The following is a 24,410-nucleotide window of genomic DNA, read 5'->3' as shown; positions in this document are numbered from 1 at the left end:
TAGATAAACCGATGTGGTTTAGCTATAAGAAAAAACACACATTTCAAAGCTCATTTCTTGTACATTTATTTTCAGATTATATCTGATGTATATTGATCGTTAAGGCAGTTAATTCAGGTTTGTATTTTCATTTTACTTTAAATCACCTAACTTTAATAAAACAACAAAAACAGCTTTTAGTGCAGCACTTGAAGATTGAATGTGAATTTACGTGGATATGAAGATTTCGAACTGTTATGTTTTACTTTAGAAACTAAATGTCTAAATTATTCAGCGTCTTTTGGAAATATTTTGTAACAATTCATACAGTTATGAAATGGCCGCCATCATGTGCCTTGAATGTCCAATCAAATCCTTCTATGTTTTGCTTATCTTTACCTAACTTATGTCTTATCTGTTTGCCCCGCGTTCAACATTCAATGGTCTTAGGCTTCAGTTATCAATATTTGTTAAGAAATTCGCATTTTATCTAGTGTTCCTAAAATAAAAGGCTTGCGTATGGACTGATGGCTAGAGCAGTTGATTCACAATGTGCGTTGCAGGTTGCAGGCTCAAATCCCGTCACCGAACATGCTTGTCCTTTCAGCCAAGGGGCGTTATAACGTGACGGTCAATTCAATTTTCGTTGGTAAAAGAATATCCCAAGAGTTATCGGTGGGTGGTGTTGACTAGCTGCCTGCCCTCCAGTCTAAATCACCTTCAAATTAAGGACGGCTAACCCAGATAGCCTTTAAGTAGCTTTGCGCAAAATCTGTCAACAAACGAATAAAACTGAGATCCAACTCTTGAGTAAATAATAATTTAAGCTTTTATAAATGAATTTGATTAGTTTCAGTACAATCCTGTAGTTTAACTTGGGATTAGTACCACTTGAATACTTGTATGAATGTATAGGTACTTAAGAAACATGATCATGTCAACAACTAGGATACTAAGTGTATAAAATAGGAATACAGGAAATTTAGGAAACACAGAAGAACATTTAAAGAATTTGCTTCTCTGTGTTGGAGTTTCACGGCTTCATAACAAGCTTGGTTTTTTTTGTAATACACAAAATTGTTTCTTGCCACAAACATTCTTTGTAGGTTTCGACTATTTGTTGATGTAACTTTTATGTAGAATTAATTCTTAGTTTATCATTTTACTAGGTTCACATAACTATTCATGTTTTACTTTGACAGTCTCATGTTCACGATTTTTATCACGGAAAAGTTTCGACAGCAAAAACTATCGCTGGACTTCCGTTTACAAACTTTATACAAAAGCTATCGCTGGACTTCCGTTTACAAACTTTATACAAAAACTATCGCTGGACTTCCGTTTACAAACTTTATACAAAAACTATCGCTGGACTTCCGTTTACAAACTTTATACAAAGGCGATGAATTCTGCGTTCACGATCATTTGCCACACGACAACAACATAAAGTGATAAGACCGTAAGTAATTAGTTCTCAATATCATTAAGCTTTCCTTTATTTGTAGCTGACAGAGGTTAAAAAAGTATAATAGATATAATTGCGAAGATAAGTTCAAGAACGTCGATATAAAGTGTGTGAAATGTGTTAAACTTGCACATATGCATTTAAAAAAAAAGTTATAATATATTGCTAGAAATGTCAATACAACATCCAGTCTCGTCAGTCCCTAATCGATAAGCATGAAAGTAGTTTAATTTTCTAGGACAGAAAGTTGAATTTGTGTCCGGTTGTGGACTTTGGTAGTTACTGTAAACTAGATTCAACGGTCAAATAAAGAATACACAGGGAGCTTTTACACACAAAAACTAAGTTCAAATTACTTTTACGAAAGTAAATCATTTACTAGATGTGTTTGAAATCAAACTTAACTCTTAATATAATTGGGAATACAAAGAATGTTTGTAGTTCAGCACAATAAGGTATCTGTTTTCTTCTCATCACGGGTTATCGAAACGTAGTTTGTAGTGTTGCAAGTCCGCAGACATATCCACAGAAGGGTGGAGGTAGTGTGTAAAGAATAGTTTTATAAATAATAATTTCGTGTATCTGAGCATGAAAACTTGATTTGCAGTAACACTAGTTTTTTTTTTATAAAGTATACACAGAGTTATCGTAATAGGTAGAGCTCTAATTTATGTAAAGCATCTATATTTAACTACTCACATTTTTAAAGTCAAGTCAGTGTTTACTTAAAATTTTAATATCTTAGTGCTGTGTACTTTTGAAATTTGTTTACTGAATAAAATGAATTGCATTTCATATTAAAATTATTGTTTTAGAAAAAATAATAATCGTTTGTCAATTATCAGATTTTACGTAATTCTGCACCCAATATAATTAGCTAAAACCACGTTTATGTGTCTCGAGATATTTTATTTTATATAATATTTCGAAATTAAAGTCAGAATAGAGAGAAAAGACTACCATCTCTTTAAAGGTTATAGTGCAAACATAACTGTTTATTTGTAAGTTTTTGAACTTGGTGTGTAAATAGGCTTAGCAAGTTTCCCATATTGCTTTTCTTTTGATTATGATTAAGAAATAATTTTACAGGTACCAAAAAATATATCACATAATTTTTGAGCTAGTTTTTGTTGTTACTGTTATGCATACTTGTGTAACGCTGTTGATACTGTGCGCTGGTGAGTAAACATTTCTGGTGTATGATTATTTCTCACTATTTCTTGTGAGTGAGAATAAATAACATTTTGATATATATTAATATTCTTTGAAACCAAAACTTACTGGGATCAATTGTACTGAGGAATTCAAAAGAAAAATGCTGTATTCAACCCTATAATTTATAATATTATATACGTTAGGTTTTTTTTTTCTTTTGCATAAAAAACAACAACATTATTTTATATTCCACTAGGTTTAGTATGACTAAAGACTAAGTTTTATTAAAATATAGCAAAAATAAACATGTTGCCTTTTTAATTTGAAATTAAAAGTTTCGGTTTAAATTAAGATCGAAATAGATTCTGTAGTTTGACTTATCTCAGTATCCAGAATGAGCTGTAAGAAAAGATAACTAATATGATTTACGTATTGTGTAAAAGAATCAAACTTCAAAACAATATAAATAAAAATAGATAGTTCGCAAAGAGTGGATTTGAGAGTTGTAAGAAATACGTATTACAAAGGCAAGAAGAAACGAACTTAATAAGACATTGAAATGTTTAAAGTAAAATTAGTGACAAAAATGTTAGGTTAAGTGTATACGTAAAGTGATGTAAAGCTCTAGACGTGAAAATGGAGAGTCAGTTCTAGTCTGTGTTATAAAGACCATTATCGGAAATAACGAGACGTCTTTTTGACAGAAAGATCTCACAGTATAGCAATTTACATTTCTTGTTCATACCTGTCATCCTATTGATTGTTTGCCAGTTATTTTTTTTCCTTACTAACTGTTAAAATTAAAACCTCAAGTCATTTTTTTCTTAATGGATGGAATAACGAAAAATAATATAAATCGATAATTTATTTATATAATTCTTCAAGATTTGTATTTTGAGCACACATTATTTGACAGTTAAGTCAACATTAGTTTTTAATCAAGTCATCTTCTCCCATTTGGAATACAATTAAAGAAAATTAAGTCCCGGCATGGCCAGGTCGGTTAAGGCGTTCGACTCGTAATCTGAGGGTCGCGGGTTCGAATCCCCGTCGCAACAAACATGCTCGCCTTTTCAGCCGTGCAAACGTTATAATGTTCCGATCAATCCCACTATTCGTTGGTAAAAGAGTAGTTCAAGAGTTGGCGGTGGGTGATGATGATTAGCTGCCTTCCCGCTAGTCTTACACTGCTAAATTAGGGATGGTTAGCGCAGATAACCCTAATGTAGCTTTGCGCGAAATTCAAAACAAAAAAACAAAAAAAAATATATTTTAATGCTTATCATAATTTTTAATCAAATTGTTTGTAATATAATAATGTAATTTTTTATCAACAAAGAAATTCAGCCCGTTTCGAAAACAGGTAAAACTAACAAACAATAGATCCTTATTAGCAAATTCCCGTTCTGAAACATTATAAAATTTTCGAATACAAACATTTTCAAACAGCAGTAAATAAAAAAAATAACAACATTTACTCTACTGATTTGTATTATCCGAGGCTTTACACTGTTAAAGATAAAACTATCGTGTTTAATTTGGTTTGACTTTTAAAAACGGATTAGTTTATGTCAGCTTGTTTGGCCTGTCTTCAATACTTTTCGTGTGGAGCGTAGTTCAATGGTTAACCTATTGGACCGTGGATTCGTGATTTCGTTCCTGTTCACCGTCAGCCTAAAAAAATAAATATCGCGCTCCACACTGTGAAACTGTGGGTTTGTTACAAGAATGACAATAAAGTCATATTATTCGATTAGAGTAGTTCATGAGTTGGCGGTGGATGGTATTTACTAGCTGTTTTTCAAATTATTTCAAAATTAGAGACAGCTAGTGAGTAAAACTCTCGAGAAGCTTTTGGTGAAGCTCTACGAACAATAATAAAATGAACATTCTTGACGTAGTCTGTATTTTTAAGCTTTTAGTTCGGTTGTAACCTGTCATCACTTGTCGACAACTTTACAAAGTTGTTGAATTAGGCTTAGTATTCTACTAGCCGAGAGTCTTTATAGCATAGCACACGAGGACTAAGGACTACTATTAGAATCATATCCTATTCAGTAGTAAAGGTGAAATAATACCTTTAGATAGGGATCAAATAAAATCTCATTGCATTTCTTTTTATGCAGTTTAGGAAAATTTAAGTTTTTCTGCCTCGAAATATTTTTGGGATTTACAGAATTTAACTTCAAGTAAATTTTGATATTCAGACATATGGAGAAGAGTGTCAGGTTCCTAATAATGTGATCTAGTTTCTTGACAATAACGTGAATGTAAATGAAAAACAAACTAAACTTGAAACAAAGATTTTAAAAGGTGAAAAACGACTAGAAAATATTTTTCTGACTTATTACCTATATAGCGCAGATAGCCTAGTTACTTTGCGCCATAAAACACCAAACCAACCAACCAACCAACCAATAACATATATATCTTTGTTTTTGATATTTTGATTTCTTTAAAACAAATTTTATGAAATATTTACCTAATTTCAGTCGCTTGGATCTTTGAATGTTTTGCCTCTCAATACCGTTGCTATGTAAAATAACAATATTTACAGGGGACCGATCAAGCTGGATGCTTTCCATTCATTTTTGCACTTTTAATTTTAAAATAACCTAAGTGGGTCTATATCGCCGCCATGAAATTTTTAAACACATTTTCTGAACAAATTTATCGATAAAATTTATTTTGAACCTTTAATGATGTTGGGTACTATACTATACTATGTATTATACAGAGTAATGTGAACGGAAGTACTATCAAAACTGTAATTAATTTCAGAAATTACAGCTAATATCCGTTATTTGTATTACAAGGAGAATAAACGACATCAACAGTTTGAATAGCCAGTTCTTTACACTGAATGTTTTATAAGAGAAAAACATTAGATTAATCAAAAAGATGCAATAGGTGAACCACCAGCAGTGAACGGTATAAAAATAAGTAGGTAAATTGAAGGTTAAGGGTTAGAGTCTCTCCACTATCATGCTCTACTTGGTTTCTGCACGCTAAGAATTTCTCTCTGTATAAACATGTATATAAAATGTCCACTACGATTTATATGAGGGCAAGGAATTAAAAAAAATTATATTGTTAAATATCCTTCACGATACATATCTAGACATGATGGCACAATCTTATGGGAAATTTTAACTTCCGTACCATGTTGGATATTAACTTGATATAATATATTTTATACAGGAGTTAGCTGATCGTATATAGACTGTACATTACATATCATTTAGACAAGCTCATTACGCTAGTTGTAATAAACCGTTAAAACATTCATTATTTTTGTCTTTAATTAATGTTTTGAATCTTCGTATTTTTCTAAAACTGTACTTTATAGTTGCAATTATACTGGAGGATATGAAGTATATGTTAAATAACATTTTCTAGTTACCTCACAAAATATCTCATATTTCGATAATAAAAGAAACAGTTATTATACGATAAACGTTTTGTGAACTTTAGGCAGAGGTTTTAAATAAGCAAATCAAAAAAGGTCCGGTATAATTTAACGCACGTGCGTTGAATAATTATTGTATATTTTTATTCGGAAATTCACGCTTTGAGAAACATCATATATACATATAGTTACATATATAATTAAAGATAACTGAAAACTGTATGTTTGTTTACTTAAACAATAGAATGATTACGGTTTTATTGACTTATTCTGAAGCGATATCAGAGTAAAAGTAATAACGAGGAGCCTATAATGACAGAACTTGTTTACATGAGGATTGAATTAACTTTTTTTAGAATAATAATGTGATAAAACATGTTTCACCAGCTTCGGTTTTATATGATTGTGTATTAAACATCTTTCTATCTTACGACTGTATATTATATTTCTGCGTATAGCTTGCAAAAGAATAAAACATAAAACCAATATAGATCTCAAGGTAACGCATATCGTTGCAGAAAATAAATCTTCATCAATAAAATTCCTTTATTGTTCTTTACACAAACAAATTCGATAAACACATAATGAGATACATGTTTCAATGAAAAAAAAAAAGACATGCTCTATGGAATATTCGCGAAATATTAAATTTACGAACAATTTTTCATTGATCAGTGAATCTTGTTAGAAATTCTTTTATGCCACTAGATAAAAAATCTCACATTACTGTAATATTTCTGACGACTGTGCTACGGCTTTAAGTGCCCCCCGCTAATACAGTGGAAAGTCTACGGATTTACAACGCTAAAATAAGGGGTTTGATTCCTCTCCGTGGGCTCAGAAGATAGCCCGGTGTGGGTTTGCTATAAGAAAAAACACACACACACACACGGCTTTACGTTTATGCAGATAAAAAGTAGTTGATTCAATTTTTCCTTAAATGACGCTATGTTATATATATTTTAACACGGAATGACTAGGATGTTCAGAACATCGATCGTGTGTGAACTGTGTGAGTTATATCGAAGAAAGATAATGGAAAAAAAAGGACAGAGAAAGGAGTAAGCGATAAGGCATATAGAGTTTGTTTGTTTGTTTTTAAATTTCATGCCAAGCTACACGAGATCTATCTGCGTTAACCATCCCTAATTTAGCAGTATAAGACTAGATGGAGGGCAGCTAGTCATCACCATCCACCGCCAACTCTTGGGTTACTCTTTTACCAAAGAATAGTGGGATTAACCGTCACATTATAACATCTCCATGGCTGAAATGGCGAGCATGTTTGGTGTGACGGGGATTCGAACCCGCGACCCTTGGATAACGAGTCGAGTGCCTTAACCACCTGGTCATTCCAGGCCAAGCCGAATAAACCATGACAAAATTCTGAGCATGCACCAACCTGACAGTCTGGCTAGCCTCTTGAAATTGGCCATTACACAGTTTTTCTTATTTTGTCTGTAAATGAATGATATGTTCTTTCACAGGGTATAAACAAGTTACTTGTAATATCAATATTCAGATATCATATTTATATTATGTATTACGCAAATATGTATATATGCAAAGCATATATGGAAAAAACTAGCTGGGATACACAGTATAGAACAACAAGAGGAAGAATGCTTATAGAACACTGAGAGGAATACGTAACACAAGACTGTTAGGGAGAATAAGTGGTATAGTATAGAGCAGAAGATAATGAGAGAGGAAATGTCATTTACATTGCTTGCTATGGTTATCAAAAACGTAATAGTTTCACTTTCAAAATTAATTTTTAGAGGTCTGATCAAAACTATTATTATTTTGACACGTTCTTCAACATGAGAAGTCGTGAATTAAAAGTTATTTGTTATAATAGAATAGATTTACCTTTCAGTCCATCAGTATTGATTATAATATCAAAATAATTAAATAACCACAACTTTCGCGCTATAATTATGCACTCTTTGAAAGCGTAGGATAGGTTTGTTTGTTTTGAATTTCGCGTAAAGATACACGAGATATCTGCGCTAGCCGTCCTTAATTTAGTAGTGTAAGACTAGAAGGAAAGCAGCATAGTCATCACCTTTCACTGCCAGCTTTTAGATTATTCCTTTGACCATCAGCACATGTGGTGTGACGGAGATTTGACCCCGCAGCCCTTAGATTATGACTCCATATAAATGAATTTTACATTGACCATCAAGAGTATAAAAATCCACAAAGTAACACATACATCAAGATAACACATACACGTACGTATTTCTGAGCAGCTTGTATTATCAGAGAAGTAAATTAGTTTTGTTTTGAAGCAGAATCAAACAAATAACAAACACAGCTACTCAAAATCGGCAAGTATTAATTTAATTTATTTGTTGTTAAACCCAAATGGTATAATACATGTGAATGTATGTATGTGTTTTGTTATAGCAAAGCCACATTGGGCTATCTGTTGTGTCCATCGACGGAAGTTGAACCCTTAATTTAAGCGTTGTAAGTCCGTAGACTTATTGCTGTCCCAGCGGGGAATATATATCTTGAAATCTTTATTTGTTTTAATGATATATATGCCTTGAAATATTTATTTGTTTTAATGATATATATGCCTTGAAATCTTCATAAGTTAATGGTTTGTTTTGAAAATTCTCAATGACATCTTTGACATTGTTTTTATAACACTTTGATGTTATATGAAAATATTTCTTTTTTTTTTTCATGTCAGAGGTGTATGAGACAAATTTTAAAGTGGGGGAAGTTTTATCTAACGGAGCGAAAGAAGGGAATGTGCACTACAGACGCTCCCATTACGACAGGGGTTCATGGCTTATCTTAGAGCTCTGGAACCCCTTGGATTATAGATTAATTTTTATTTTTACATTTTCCTGAAAGTAACTTTCTAATTTTGATGTCTTTTTGCTGGGACAGATTGAAAAGTGAGAGACCCCGGCTCCCCCACTTCCTACGCTACTGCACAATATTATGAAGTTCCACTGATACCAACCTGTTGATTATAAACTATAGCTCCATTACATACTCCAACTTATTAGCTGCATCTCTTCCCAATGGCATAAAGTTCAATATATCCTTCACTGTTATCATCCCATCTCTTCACAATTATGTGCATTTATATTGGCTATCCAAGTTATTGAGTTCATTTCTACTCAGCATAATGAAGCTTTATGTAACCCTTTCTGTTACAATTTCAGCTTTTCATGATATAAAAATCCAACTGGTAATTCCCGTTACATACTTCATGTATTTGTAATGACATAAACTGTTTAATGAATTCCGTATTCATCAGTCATCAGAATACTGTGAGACCCTGTATAGTTTTCTGTTATGGGCTTTATTTGTACATGAAGCTTTATGTAGTTTTTCTATCACTAGCTTTGTCTCTTCACTGTAGCATGAAGTGTCATATAGTTTCACTGTCACTGACTTAATGCCTTAACCGTAACCTGAAGAACCATGTAGTTTTTCTCGTCATTGGTTCAATCTCTTTTCTGTAGTATGAATCTTCACGTAATTTCTCCTGTCATTAGCTCCATCTTTTCTCTATAATATAAAGATTCAGCCCTATCTCTTTGTAGGAAAATTTACATTCTAGGCATCTATCTTCCTTAATAACTCTTATGTGTTATATTGCATCTCATATTTGAAGATCTAGCACGAGTTTCTACTAACAACGTGCGATAATATCTTATTAAAATGAATAATAATTGCAAATACTTAGAATTTTTATATTTTTCTTCTAATAATTACTTATGTATCCTGCTCATATAAAAACAACTACATTTTCTGCATTTTTATAAAACAACATTGTAACAAGAATTGATAAAAATATATTACAAAAGAAAACGTTGTTAAAATGAATATATTATAATGTAATAGCTACAAACTTATTATGTTAAATTGTTTGTTAAGTTAAAACTGTTCTAAGAATGTAAATAGTTAAGCTGCTTTTGCTGAAGAGTAAGAAAGAAAGGGAACATAGTGTTAGATGAAGACAAGTGCTATTATTAAGGTGTAACTAATGACTAAGAATTGTCTAACAGTGCACTTGAAAGGTTTATATCACGTCGGTGTTCTCGTCTCAGTTTTTAAATTAATAACGAGTATTTTTCGATTAACTTTGTGTGACAAAAATGGATATATATATATATTTATTTATTATGCTTTAAGTCAGTTCATAAGTTGAAGGAACTTCAAGTTACTACTTGTTCAGGCTTTTAAAATATCAAAGAAAGGATAATATGTAAAGTTACCTGCATAGTCTTGTACATCAAGAATGTAATTACAACATCGCCAAGAAAAAAATGTGCGCGAAAGGAAATAATAGAGCATTACTAATTATTTCTCTGATTTTGCAGTTAGCGTTTTTTTTACTTTGTATCCATATTTCTTAATCTTCATTTACCAATAAAGGTACTTAAGTACAGTAGTATCTCGGTTCCCGAACGACTCCCTTCTCGAACAATTGAATTTTCGAACATATTGTTTGAGAAAAAAATGTCTCGGTTGTCGAACATAAACTCGGTTCCCGCCTCAAGCTGTCGTGGCCCCGAACTCCCGAAATAACCCGACTGATGACCCGAACGACCCTTCGACCATTTTCGGCCCACGCCAAACTTGCCCAAAACATTTTACCCGCACCTGTCGCTCAGTCCACATCCCCGCTAAAATCTGCTGTGAACGTTCTCGTTTATATTTTGTTGTTTTTCTAAATATTCTGATTAAATAAGCCACCATGGGGTCAAAGAAGGATAATGAAAGCAGCAAAACAAAAAGAAAAGTTGTTAGAGCCACAATAGAGGTGAAAAAAGATCTCATAGCGAAGTATGAGAGTGGTGTTCGTGTGTCTGACCTTGCTACACAGTTTGATATGGAGAAGTCTATAGTCTGCACCATACTGAAAAATAAAGAGGTCATCAAAGGAGCTGATGTTGCAAAAGGAGTGACAGTGCTTACAAAAAAAAGATAAAAAACAATGGAAGAGGTAGAAAACTGTTGTTGATTTGGGTACACGAAAAACAGTCAGCTGGTGATAGCATTTCTGAGACCATCATTTGTGAGAAAGCAAAGCAGTTGCATGCTGACCTCCTGAAAAACACCCCTGGAACGAGTGCTGATACAAGTGATGCCTTTAAGGCTAGTAGGGGGTGGTTTGAAAAATTTATGAAGAGAAGTGGCATACATAGTGTGATAAGACATGGGGAGGGTGAAAGTTCTAACAAAGACGCTGCTGATGATGGACAATGCACCAGCTCACCCACCAGGCTTGGAGGACAGGTTGGTGGAGGAGTACAGTTTCATTACGGTGAAGCTCTTGCCCCCCAATACGACTCCTTTCATTCAGCCCATGGACCAGCAGGTCATATCGAACTTTAAGAAACTCTACACCAAAGCACTGTTTCAAAGGTATTTTGAAGTGACCTCTGACACAAAGTTAACCCTCAGAGAGTTCTGGATAAATCACTTTAAAATCCTCCATTGCTTGAGGATTATAGACAAATCCTAGAGGGAAGTATCTTTGAGAACCATGAACTCAGCCTGAATGAAATTGTGGCCAGAAAATATTGTTTCACTAGGCAAGTGTTTGGGCTTGAATGTGAGTGGTGATGATGTGGAGGAGTTGGTGGAAGACCACAACACTGAGCTCACCACGGAAGAACCCCAAGGCCTTCAGAAGGAGCAGGAACAGTAGGCAATTGAGGAAATGTCTTCAAATAAGGAGGGGGGAAGGGAGGATGTTCCTGGTTCACTAATCAAGGAAATGTGTGAAAACTGGGGAGAATTACAAAGTTTTGTGGAAAAAATTCACCGTGACATAGCTGTAGCAAATCGCAGCATAAAGGTTTTCAGTGACAATGCCATGTCTTACTTCAGAAACATTTTAAATTGCAGGCAGGAACAAACCTCATTAGACAAGTTTTTTGTGAGAAATAGGTCCAGTGAGTCCTAAGCAGGTTGTAGTGGTGCAAAGAGACAGAAAAGAGAAAGAACTCCAGAAGGAGAGTTACCTGACGTTTTTATGGAAGGTGACTCCTCTTCCAAACAATAATAACCCTCCTACTCTCCACGTTCCTCACCACCTTTCACTTACGCCATCAGCTCTCCTCAGCACAAGTAAAGTGCAGTTAAATTTTCATTTATTGTTTTGTTATTGTGTTTATAGTTTTTGTGGTTGAATTTATGCATGTGAGTATTATTATACAGGTATAAATAAGCAATATTTTTACCTAAAATGCTTCATAATGCGTAATTTCTAGAGGTCTGTAACGGATTAATTTAATTTACAGTATTTCTTATGGAAAAAATTGATTCGGTTTTCGAACAGCCTTCTGGAACGGATTAAGTTAGAGAACCGGGGTACCAATGTATAATTAAATTAAAATACAATTACCTTATTTATGTAATTTAAAGATGTGTTATTTTTATTTTAATATTTTAATTACTTTTGTCTTTGAAGAATGTGTTTAAGTTGGAACATTGAATATATTATTTAATGTGTACTTCATAATGGTTCTTTGTACTTCAGAGAAACACTACAAGATGGGCTATCTTCGTTCTCTCTACCACTGGGGATCGTTTCTTCGATTTTAGCGTTGTATGTTCGAAAACTTTTGCGCTTCTTAACGTAACATAAACACGTTTATTGCTTTTTGTTTTAACTATGTGAAAAGTATAAACCATTTTTTAAGCCTTGCAGATGTATTATGTGTATTCTTTAGAAGTAAGTAACTTGTTTCTTAGTAAGTACTAGTACAAAGTTCAAACCGGAAAACCTCTATGTTCAAGATGATGAACTCTAAGTTAATTAGTTTTATTCTCAGGTGAACTGTCGTTAACTAAGAAAGTCGGGGATTATAAAGTAAAACGACTGAAATTTCAACCGGAATTAGTTTGTTTTTTTAGTGTATTAGACGTAATATTAATTAGGTAATTTTACTCCAATAGTCGAATCCTTGACAAGAAAGGATAAAATCGAGTCCAATACGTTTTAAAGCTAGAATCTACATTAAACCTTGGAGGGTGTATTTCAAGATACTTATACGCTAGTTATTGATATATATATACACATATTTATTTATATGCGTGTGTATTTTCCATAAACAATTTTTGACAGCTACCGAATAAAATGTTATTGAGGATTATATATTAGAAAGAGGATTTCTACTGTGTTGTCCTCAGCCTTATATAGACTTAAAAATGGGCCCTTATTAGCTAGTATTACTTAAAGATTAAAAACTTGTGTCAAGCTGAGCACCTGAAAAATAAGAATGTGATATACATTATTCATTATTTCATTATATATTCACGTTATTTTTAAAGAGAATTTCAATAATAACGAAAGTAAAATATCTTCACTAAACGAAGAAAACCTCGGAATCGTCTTCTGTATAATGTAGCACGATACTGGGCTTCACATTTCAGTCATGAGATACTTTTTTCTTGCTTAGTTATTCATCACAATTTGCTTACTTTCACGGGCTGACAATGCGCGTCTTTTTTCAAGATTTGACCTATGGTTACGATTCTTGATTGTTTTGGAATTTCGCACAAAGCTACTCGAGGGCTATCTGTGCTAGCCGTCCCTAATTTAGCAGTGTAAGACTAGAGGAAAGGCAGCTAGTTATCACCACCCACCGCCAACTGTTGGGCTACTCTTTTACCAACGAATAGTGGGATTGACCGTCACATTATACACCCCCACGGCTGGGAGGGCGAGCATGTTTAGCGCGACGCGGGCGCGAACTCGCGCCCCTCGGATTACGAGTCGCACGCCTTACGCGCATGGCCATGCCAGGCCTACGATTCTTGAAGATCAATAGAAAAATAAACATGAACGCAGGACACCGTGAATGATTATCCCCTCTTGCCATACTATTATTATTACATTTTTTGTAAGTACGAATAGATAACAAATACTTTTCCAGTTTTATTTCAAACATTCGTTTCTCCTAGTTTGGAGTTGTGAAGAAGTAATTTACGTATTTAATTCTATTATTTACGGGCTATCTTATCTGTCCAACGACAATAATCGAACCTTTGATTTTACAGTTGTAAACTCGAAGACTTACCGCTGTTCCATCGGGGAACTTATTATTTATAAGAAGGTTTCTTATGTAACCCCAGTACCGGGCCGCGCCTAGTGGTTAACGTTCTGGACTATGTAAGTAAGGTTCTTAGGTAACTCCAGGATCGTGCATGGACTCGTAGTTAACTTTCCAGGCTATATAAGGGGGATTATTAGCTAATTCTGTGACTGGGCCTGGCCTAGTGGTTAACGTTCGAAGCTACGCATAGAAGATCCTTAGCTAGCTTCAGGGCCGGGCCTGGCCTAGCAATTAATCTCCCGGAATATACAAGGAATATTCAAGATGCCCTTAAACATGCTCCGCACCTTCAGCTTTATGTGCATTACAAAACAGACAATCATTTTTATTTTTCGTTTCAAAGCCAGAGAAAGTGTTAATAGTAGACAGTACACAATTTATAATTATTACTATCAGAATGTTAAGAATTTCTGATCTAGTCACGTATCACACATATCGCATAAGATATTATTAAACTGAAAATATCGATTAGTAGTTAGATAATTATATAAGATGCATCGGTCTGCATAACCGTTAACATTTTATGTAGCAACTGTTAATTTTGTCTTTCTTTGATTTGGATTTCGCGCAAAACTACACGAGGACTAAACGTGCTAACCGTCTTTAATTTAGCAATGTAAGACTAAAGAGAAGACAACTAATCATCATCACCCACCGTCAATGTGGGGTTACTGTTTTACCAACGAATAGTGGGATTGATTGACCATTATAACGTCCTAATATTGTGACAAAAGGCAATATTTCAATTGTGTGATAATTAAAAGTGTATCTTTTAATTTTGAAGAGGATGTCAATGTGGGGTTACTGTTTTACCAACGAATAGTGGGATTGATTGACCATTATAACGTCCTAATATTGTGACAAAAGGCAATATTTCAATTGTGTTGCTTTTAATTTTGAAGAGGATGTTAGTGTACCAATAAAGTAGGTAACTGTGATAATTAAAAGTGTATCTTTACTTTAATGAAGAGACAATTAAGATTTTATGTAACTCAAAGTCCATTTAACACAATTTCACAGCTCTCCACGGAAAAAAAACACCACTAACTGGTCTATTAGCATAGGAAAACTATTTATATATCTCAAAACACAAAATTGTGAAAAATCATACATACAATCCTAAAAAGAATGGTTTACAATGAAGTTACAATATTTATTTCGGGTAAATGGTCCATGGTTTCGTATTTTTGAGAGCCGGCATTACGTGGGAGAAGTGTGAGCTCTACTAAAATCTCCCCTAGTTTTATTGTATGATTAAACTATTTCTTACTTTAGATATTTAATGATAGATTGCATAATGTGTTGTGATTTTACGTGCTCTAAGTTATTTTAGAAAGATAATAAGGTGTTACTTTTTATGATCTTCTGCAATCAAATTACGTTAACTTCTTAAATTCTTTGTCTTATTTGTATACGTTAATATATCCAGGGTGAGACCAGTCAAATTTACGAAACCAATCTCTAAAGGGTATGTAGTTTGAGACTTCAGCTGTATTTCATGGGCTACAAAACTAAGATGATATACTATAACTTTGCTTTCTGAAAATAACTTGACAAACAAACGTTCAATTAGCAGAATAAAAAGTTCTCCACTGGGACTGATTTACAACGCTAAAATCAAGGGTTCTACTTTCCTCGGTGGACACAGCAGATAGATGTGGCTTTGCTACAAGAGAAACACGTATGTTGCAGAAAGAAATCTAGTTTTCCCTAAGGAAATTCGATTATGTCACACAACTTTCAGATTATAACTAAAATAGTAACAGTGCATTATTAACACATTTTGAGGGTTTGTTTTCATTTGTTGAAGTTCATGTGCAAATGCCACGCACCTGTTTTCAGTTAATGTAATCGTGCTCTTATTACTAGTGCTTTCTTTTAGGATAACTAAATATATGGTCAAGTTCACAACACAACTTCACATATTTTCTAATTCACAAGAACACTCAAAACATGTACTAGTTCATACTATTTCCCCTCAATATATGTTCTAGTGTAACCTTAGTTTGACAAATTCAGCCCTTTCGATTGTTGTAACTCGAGCATCTGATAAGTCGCAAATTTCAACTGTTTTGTAAAAGCTACGAACAACAGAAAGTATGGACATAAAAATCAATATATTTGAATATATTTATATTCTGCGAAGTAGAATCGTTAAATTTAAATATCATAATGTGTTATAAGAGCAACTACAGCATTCAGAGAATATCTGTATATCCTGAGTGCTTGATATGAGAAATGTATACAAATTAGTTGAGTGGAAAATAAATTAAACTAAAAATTATTTGAAGGATATCAGACTGAAGTTTCAGTTACATAAATCGAAAATTAAAAAAAAGAACACGAAGTTCATGAGACGGAACAGGGAAAGGTAAAAGGTGAAAGCGAATATTAAAGATGTAGGAAAATTTCCTTTTGTAGATTAGCAGTTTCTTTTCCTCCTCGAAATTAAATATATAATTACTATCTGTGAATTACTTACCTTTATGAAGTACAAAGTAACACCAAATATTTAGATTGAAATGAGGACACAAGGCTAAAAGTACCATTGCAAGTCGAGGATTACTTTATGGGTTAGTGCTCGCAAAAACTGTGATATTTTTTATGGTTTTCCTTTGATCTATGACGATACTAGTCTTAAGTGTGTTTTTCAAGGTGCACAGACGTTTATGCAAGTATTATATTTCATTAAATTGACTGTTTTATGTTTACAAAGCACCTGTACTGATATTAGACAACAGTATTTACTCAAATAATTCTACTATCACAGATGGCGCCAAAAGTGACATGTTTAGAGCATACGCATTTGTTTTACAGCAATTTGACAGTGTAATAACGCTACAAAGGGTATAACATTCCATAGAATAGACATTGAAGTATTTTTCACGGAAAACAGAAAGAAGAATGTTTAGAAACTCTAAACGATCTTAAACCACAATTCAAACTATCTGTAAATTATTCACTTTTATGAAGTACAAAGTAACTAAAACCAAAAATTTAGATTGAAATGAGGACACAAAGCTAAAAGTACAGTGATGATATTGTGGTGAAGATGGTACCGTTAACAACAGTAACGATATTGTGGTGAAGATGGTACAGTTAACAACAGTGTTGATATTGTGGTGAAGATGGTACCGTTAACAACAGTGACGATATTGTGGTGAAGATGGTACCGTTAACAACAGTGTTGATATTGTGGTAAAGATGGTACCGTTAACAACAGTGTTGATATTGTGGTGAAGATGGTACCGTTAACAACAGTGTTGATATTGTGGTGAAGCTGGTACCGTTAACAACAGTGACGATATTATGGTGAAGATGGTACAGTTAACAACAATGACGATATTGTGGTGAAGATGGTACCGTTAACAACAGTGTTGATATTGTGGTGAAGCTGGTACCGTTAACAACAGTGACGATATTATGGTGAAGATGGTACAGTTAACAACAATGACGATATTGTGGTGAAGGTAGTACCGTTAACAAATTAATAAAGAAGGATTTAAAAGAGACAAAGACGAATGGCTCGAAACTCCAGCAGTCAAATTATGTCAGCTACACTTCAAAACAATGTCTGTTTTCATAAGAAAGATGTCCAAAGAAACTGAAATTGCATCAGTCCCATTAGACCACGCATTTGCTTTCCAATGTATCTTCAATATAATTTTGTGTATTTGAGCAATTTAAACTTGATTCTGAAAGGCTACATCAAATTCAGTAAAGGATACGTTGAAAGTTCGTCAGGATGTGTGGTTTAGGATTAACCTCACTGCTGTTTCAGAATGTTGTTACAGTGAAACTCTAGTGTCGACAGTGATATGTTATTCCTAAGGATCCTGTAGTCCACAATCCATGCTAAAAGATTTGCTGTGATTTTTATCATATACTCACAGCTTGAAGTACAAAAGATATTTTCAGGTATTGCAAAGATTGTAACCGGCTGGTCAACTCCAAAATCATTAATTCTACCACAAGACCAAGCCGTATTCCTTCAGTTTCAGAAGTCACGTTTGCTCAGTAGGATCATCCTTCATGTTATCTCAAATATTCACTGACCATATTCTTCTGGACAATAGTTTAAGAAATTATAGTTTATTTTTTCTCTTTCTTTTCTAGAGGAAGAAATATATTACTTTCAAAATATATATCTGTCATTTTATTTAAACATGTACTTCGATTACTCCTTCAACAGAATGCTGAAGTGACATGCTTACTTGTAATGCTTTGTGATACGTGTAAAGTGACACGTGACTTTTAATCTCTAGAGTATACCAATGTTCTTGTTCCAAGTGTATATGAACTTTTCTGACGTTTTTCGTTCTTTTTCATGGTAATCAAGTGTAGTAAAATAAAAAAAAATAGCCATCGGGTAATAATATAGTTAGGTGTCTTGAATCAACGTTTTCATATTATGTTCCAATACTTTGGTTGACATAAAATTAAACGTATTTCTTTGCAGACAGGTGTTTTATTCAATTTCTATATTTTTCTGCTACGTTTTTTATTTTGTCTTTTTTCATAGTATCAGAATATATATAGTGCGACCTTTCAGAGATAAGTCCAAAGGATTGTATATTTCAAAAACACGAAGCAGTACTGAAATATGAAAATCTGTGCGTGAAATTAAACATTCTTTTCGAAAAATCTTAGGCAGTTTTTAAAACGACTTATAAGCGTGTTTTTTTTTGTTTTCGGAATAAAAATTACTTGAGAGGAATCGAATAACTAATTATTGAGATTTCCGAACGATAATGAATGTGATTTGCGGTTCCATGTTTTACAAACATGTGAGATTAACGAAAAAATAGAAATACATGAAAAAAATGATACAGTTTAAAATATTTAATATGGACTGGATTAAAATGTGAAATTTTTCATGAACTTAGATGTGTGACAGATTTACTATTACATATTTATTTTAATGTCGACATTTGTTTCAGTTACATGTGTATTTAGAAATGCATATAACTTGTAATGCTAAATCTGCACTGCAAAATTCCCGTCTATTCCCTGAAGTTATAGAAGATTCTGAAACATAAGAATCAATAATGTGTGTGTGTGTGTAAATACCAATATTGTTGTTTAAACTGAAATTTCTAGAAATTCGTCTAACGCTTATAAAAGCTAACCAGCGCAACGCGAGGAGAGACAGTATATATTATTGTTTTGTTACAATTCGAAATCTCTAAACATTAATGGTTAATACTTGAAGTTCCCGATTACTAAGCGTTAAAAGCTTCCGAGGCTTATAGTATTATATACTGTATGATTAAATAGATGATTTAGACATGTGAGGTATTTATTATTAGCTCTTTTTTAGCCTCCCCCTACCGTGGCACAGCTGTATGTCTCAAAGAAGAGAGAGCCTGTTGTGTAGCTTTGTGACCAACTTCAAACAAAATTTTTGTTTATCTTCTCAAGACAGATCTTCTTTTCTCTTTAAAAAGCTATGGATTGTTTTGTCTTTTTTAATGATAGCACATCTGCTGATGGATATCCTTCTTGTAGACTTTATTTGTGTAAAATATTAACCGAGTTTTATTTTTGAAAGTGTGTTATTTTTTAATTTCAAACCTATTGAACTGTTTTTAACATAATTTTTATGTTTTTTATTACAACGATAAATTAAAGTGTCGCTTCAGTTTAAAGTTAATAAATCTTCACGAAGTACAACGCTCGACTTGATATACTTTAAGGATAATATCAATAAATTCTTTGGTTTTTGAATTTCGCGCAAAACTACACGAGGGTTATCTGCACTAGCCGTCCCTAATTTAACAGTGTAAGACTAGAGGGAAGGCACCTAGTCATCACCACCCACCGCCAACTCTTGAGCTACTCTTTTACCAACAAATAGTGAGATATACCGTACATTATAACTCTCCCACGGCTGAACGGGCGAGCATGTTTGGTGTGACGGAGATTCAAACCCGTGACCCTCAGATTACGAGTCGAGTGCCTTAACCACCTGGCCATGCCGGGCCTAAGATCAATAGATACGATAGCTGTTTGCATTATCTCTTTTGTCACAAAAAGAGAAATGTAAAACTGAAAGTAGATTCATTAATCGTCTGAATAGTTCAGTAATGTTCTTTTGAAGTATTCTTGATGTCAATGTGGTGTGTTTTTTCTTCTTCTTTTCAAGACCCAAAACAAGAAGAATGCAATCTAGGCCTTAAATTTATCTGGAACTTTTACATATAAGCCTTATAATTAGCTATACAAAAATAATATATATATTTGTTTTTTATAACATACGTAACATATATTTTTGTTTGAGAAGTATTACCATTTGATAATTAGCACTTGTGTGAACGTATAAAAACTTTAAAAGAAACTTTCTGAAGCAGTTGACTTTGCTTCATACTTATCTTAATTGGATATTTCAGATTTTAATTGCATCGAAAGTGACGTATTAGTTGAGATAAAACTGTTTTAGCTCTATAATGATAGTAGAATAATGTGTAATCTGTGATTTAGTGTTTCGTTTTCACTGTTACATTAACTCATTTCCAGGTTATCTTTATAATATATGATGACTTTTATCTTTTTAGGGTTATACTTCTTGGATATTTTCTATGTGAAGATATATATATCAATGTACATTGAGTTAAAAAAATGTTAATCCTTATCTCAAAGACCATGTGGGAATGGTTTGTCTTGCAAAATCATAATTCGATATTATTTTACAAATGGAGAACCAAAGAATCATGACTTTCATAATTCCACAAACTGATATTTGCATATTACTCCAAACTATAACTTTTTAAATATCATTAATATTAAATGTCAATCAAATGATTATAACAAGAGTATAATATTAGATAAAAAATGATTAATTTTGGAAAAAGTCGTAACGTTTATCTTGAGAAAAATATTGTTATTCTGATTGTTAAGTATTAAGCTTTTCTCACTTGTGGACTGAACCTTTGAACGCTAGGTTTGTTTCTTTTTGAATTTCGCGCAAAGCTGCTCGAGGACTATCTACTATAGCCGTCCATAATTTAACAACGTTAGACTAGACATAAGACAGCTAGTCATCATCCCCCACCGCCAACTCTTGGGCTGCTCGTTTACCAACGAATAGTGAGATTCAAAGAACATTATAACGCTCCCACGGTTAAAAGGACGAGCAGATTTGGTGTGACGAGTCGAGCGCCTTAATCACCTGTCCATGGCGGGCCTAAACGCTATATTAAAGAATAGTAGAACATAAAATGAATTAACACAAAAATAGTAAACTGAGAAATGTCTATGGATGAAATATTTACATTTATTTTTAAATAGAATTCTTACTCTCTTCTCAGTAAATAAATTTGAAGAAAATACCCATTTCTTTTTTCTTGACTGAATTCAACCACAAGTATAGCTCATTATTAAGAAATGCGTCCAAATAAATCAGATGATGTTGTATAATCTCGTGTTTAGCAACTCGTGTGTAACAAATGTTAAATTAAGTATAAGAATAATAAAACATAGTATATTTCTGTTAGTTTATTAACTTGTTATAAAAAAATATTAAATCAAAATTAGTCGATGAAAGTTAAAACAAGTTGAAAATAAAGTACAATATTTATCTGTTTGCAATTGCTATTATTTTTTTTTATGTTATTATTGCAAGCATGTATAGAGCACATGAATGTTGTCTGTAGTGTCTTATTTAATGTTTCCCTCTAGTGGCACAGCGGTTTGGCTGCGGACTTACAACCTCAAAAACTGGGTTTCGATACTCGTGATGGATAGAGCACTGATATCTGTTTGTGTAGCTTTGTACTTAATTTTGTTTGTAATTTGTACAAACAAACCAAAGGAAGCTGGAAAGATAGGCACTGTGTCAGCTACAGGTTGATATCAGTACAACAAGCTTATATTTTGTTATCAGTTTCTAGGTTTAGCGCAAAGTTAATTCCATAAACATTTTCAGAACTGTGCAAAATGCTTTGAAATCGCTAATCAAATTTAATTGGATCTAATTATTAAAGTATATATGTAAAATACGACGAAGTGAGCACTGCATGTGAAGTTATTCTCGAAATACAACACTAAGTGCAACAGACATAGCTAACAGCATTTTGATTGTTACATCTTTTCTTATTAATTTGTTGCATATAGGAAAATGGAAGCTTCTAGATCGGTGTTTAGTAATAAATTTAATTTGGTTGAGCGGAAAAAATCTATCAGAACAGAACACTTCAATAACAATATCAAAACAAGACGAAACGTGAGACGAAACGTGAAAGACTTTTTTTGTCACTGATTTCATTATGGGATACGAAGTATTTTGAAATAAAATTATAATTTTGTGATGACTTAAAAGTTAACCTCAGGTTAACATTAATTTGGTTTATATAATTTAGTTTTCTCTAGAATCATAAGAGTTTTAAGTTTCTATTGCACCGACCATACAAAAAATTTGATTGCTTTATTAATTGTTAAAGAACTGTTATTCATATGATATTTAATTTAGAGAATTTGGTCAATTTAATTTTTCTAGAATAATATATTTTGCTTGTTCGCGTTCCACTCACGAGTTTTTGGAAGTTGGTTTAAAACTTGGAGTCATTAGTGGAATTACATAGTGATACATTCTTCTTGCTGAAATAATTCACTAAACTGTTTTGAAACCTTGCTGTATGAAGAAAGTTATAGAAACTTGAATTACACAGCTCATATTCAAAGATATATTAATTTGATATATTTAGTCTTAAAATCGCTCACTTATTTACGTACCAACCACCACTGATTACTGAGATTGTTTGTAATATTAGTATATTTTTACGTGATTTATAGGTTATTAGAGATACTGTAATTAACAAAGTTACAGGCCATGGAGCAGTTTGGTGCATAAATTTTTTAGAAAATTGAGTCTGAGAATATGTTTAGATCTCATCTGTAATTCTGAACATCAGGGAAAAATACTATAATAACACGAATTACCCTTTATGCTCGGGCACAGCTACTTGCGTCAGCAATGCGCAAAATGTTACTATCCGAAAACACATCTAACAGAAACCTATAAGCAATTCAAGGAACTTTCATGAAATGTAGAACAAAAAACAAATAAACTAGTGAAGTTTAGAAAGAATACACAAGTAAAGTTTAGAAAGAATACAAAAGGATGAAACGCATTTAGTTTCACTATTTCTAAGAATTCAAGAACAAATGTAAAGATAAAAATCAACCCCACAAAATATGTTATAACCGGTACCGACGAGTTCTTTCGCTCAATATCAGGTCCAATTAGACCTTCTTGGTGACAAAACAGTACTGGATAAAATGCTACTTGTGTTATCAAACTCTATCAATAAAACTGAAATAGTGTAAACTAGGTTAAGATGGCGAAGTTTAATTTATGAACTTCACATGAATTATTTATAAATTCGTATTTAGAGTAAGGGTTAACAACACAATAACTCCTTAAATATTTAAGGAAGGATGAAACGGAAGAGAATTTCATTATAATGCTGTATTGTGTTTGTAATGCGTCGAAATAAGAAATCAAGTGTAATTTCATTAATTACTTTCTCTTGTAATATTCAATTATTAAGTTACGTTTGCACTGCTGGCGTATTTTATTTTCTATTCATACTTTTTTATGATAAAATTGTGTCTTCGAAGTTCTACTTTTGATACTAATTTCTGTGTCTGCAAGTTTCACCAATATAGAATATTTTACAATGTCAGATGGGCCCTGCGTGGCTAGGTAGGCTAAGGCGTTTGACTTGTAACCTGAGGGTCGCGGGTTCGAATTCCGTCGCACCAAATATGCTCGCTCTTTCGGCCGTGGGGGCGTATAATGTGACGGTCAATCCCATTATTCGTTGGTAAAAGAGTAGCTCAAGAGTTGGCGGTGGGTGGTGATGATTAGCTGCCTTCTCTCTAGTCTTACACTGCTAAATTAGGGACAGCTAGCGCAGAAAATCCTTGTGTAGCTTTGCGCAAAGTTCCAAAACAAACAAACAATGTCAAATTGATAGTGTTCAAAGAATATTTTTTTCCAAGGGGCCATCTCTAAAACATCATCTCAGATTAGGTAATTTTTTACATCCAGATGACAAACAAGTTTATACGTAACCACTTCTCTTAGCTATTATTATTATTTTTCAAAACGTACGTGGTTCTGTTTACAGATGACTTCAAGATAACAAAGTATTCGGTGATTTATGAATCAAGATAGAAGCTGTTAGATAAGTAAGATGTTCAGTTTTTACAACATACATGAAACCAACTGTTTATTTCAAAGACGAAAAGACACAGTAAAATTAAAAAAAGCTACAAAATGAGTCTAACCAAAATATTACAG

The 24,410-nt window shown here is 33.0% G+C and overlaps 1 protein-coding gene across 1 annotated transcript in view; it reads left to right on the top strand.

The window, feature by feature from the left end:
- The first annotated feature begins 11,706 nt into the window (after nucleotides 1-11,706).
- Nucleotides 11,707-24,410, top strand: part of LOC143236236 (cholecystokinin receptor-like) — a 44,087-nt gene continuing 31,383 nt past the window's right edge. The window contains exons 1-2 of the mRNA XM_076474515.1: nucleotides 11,707-11,844; nucleotides 18,001-18,124. Coding sequence (XP_076330630.1) covers nucleotides 11,707-11,844; nucleotides 18,001-18,124 — 262 coding nt within the window. The remainder of the gene's footprint in view (nucleotides 11,845-18,000; nucleotides 18,125-24,410) is intronic.

This window comes from Tachypleus tridentatus, chromosome 13 (genome assembly GCF_004210375.1).
Source record: "Tachypleus tridentatus isolate NWPU-2018 chromosome 13, ASM421037v1, whole genome shotgun sequence".
Lineage (NCBI taxonomy): Eukaryota > Metazoa > Arthropoda > Merostomata > Xiphosura > Limulidae > Tachypleus > Tachypleus tridentatus.
Note: the sequence above shows the minus strand (reverse complement) of the source record. Positions and strands in the feature narration are given on the sequence as shown.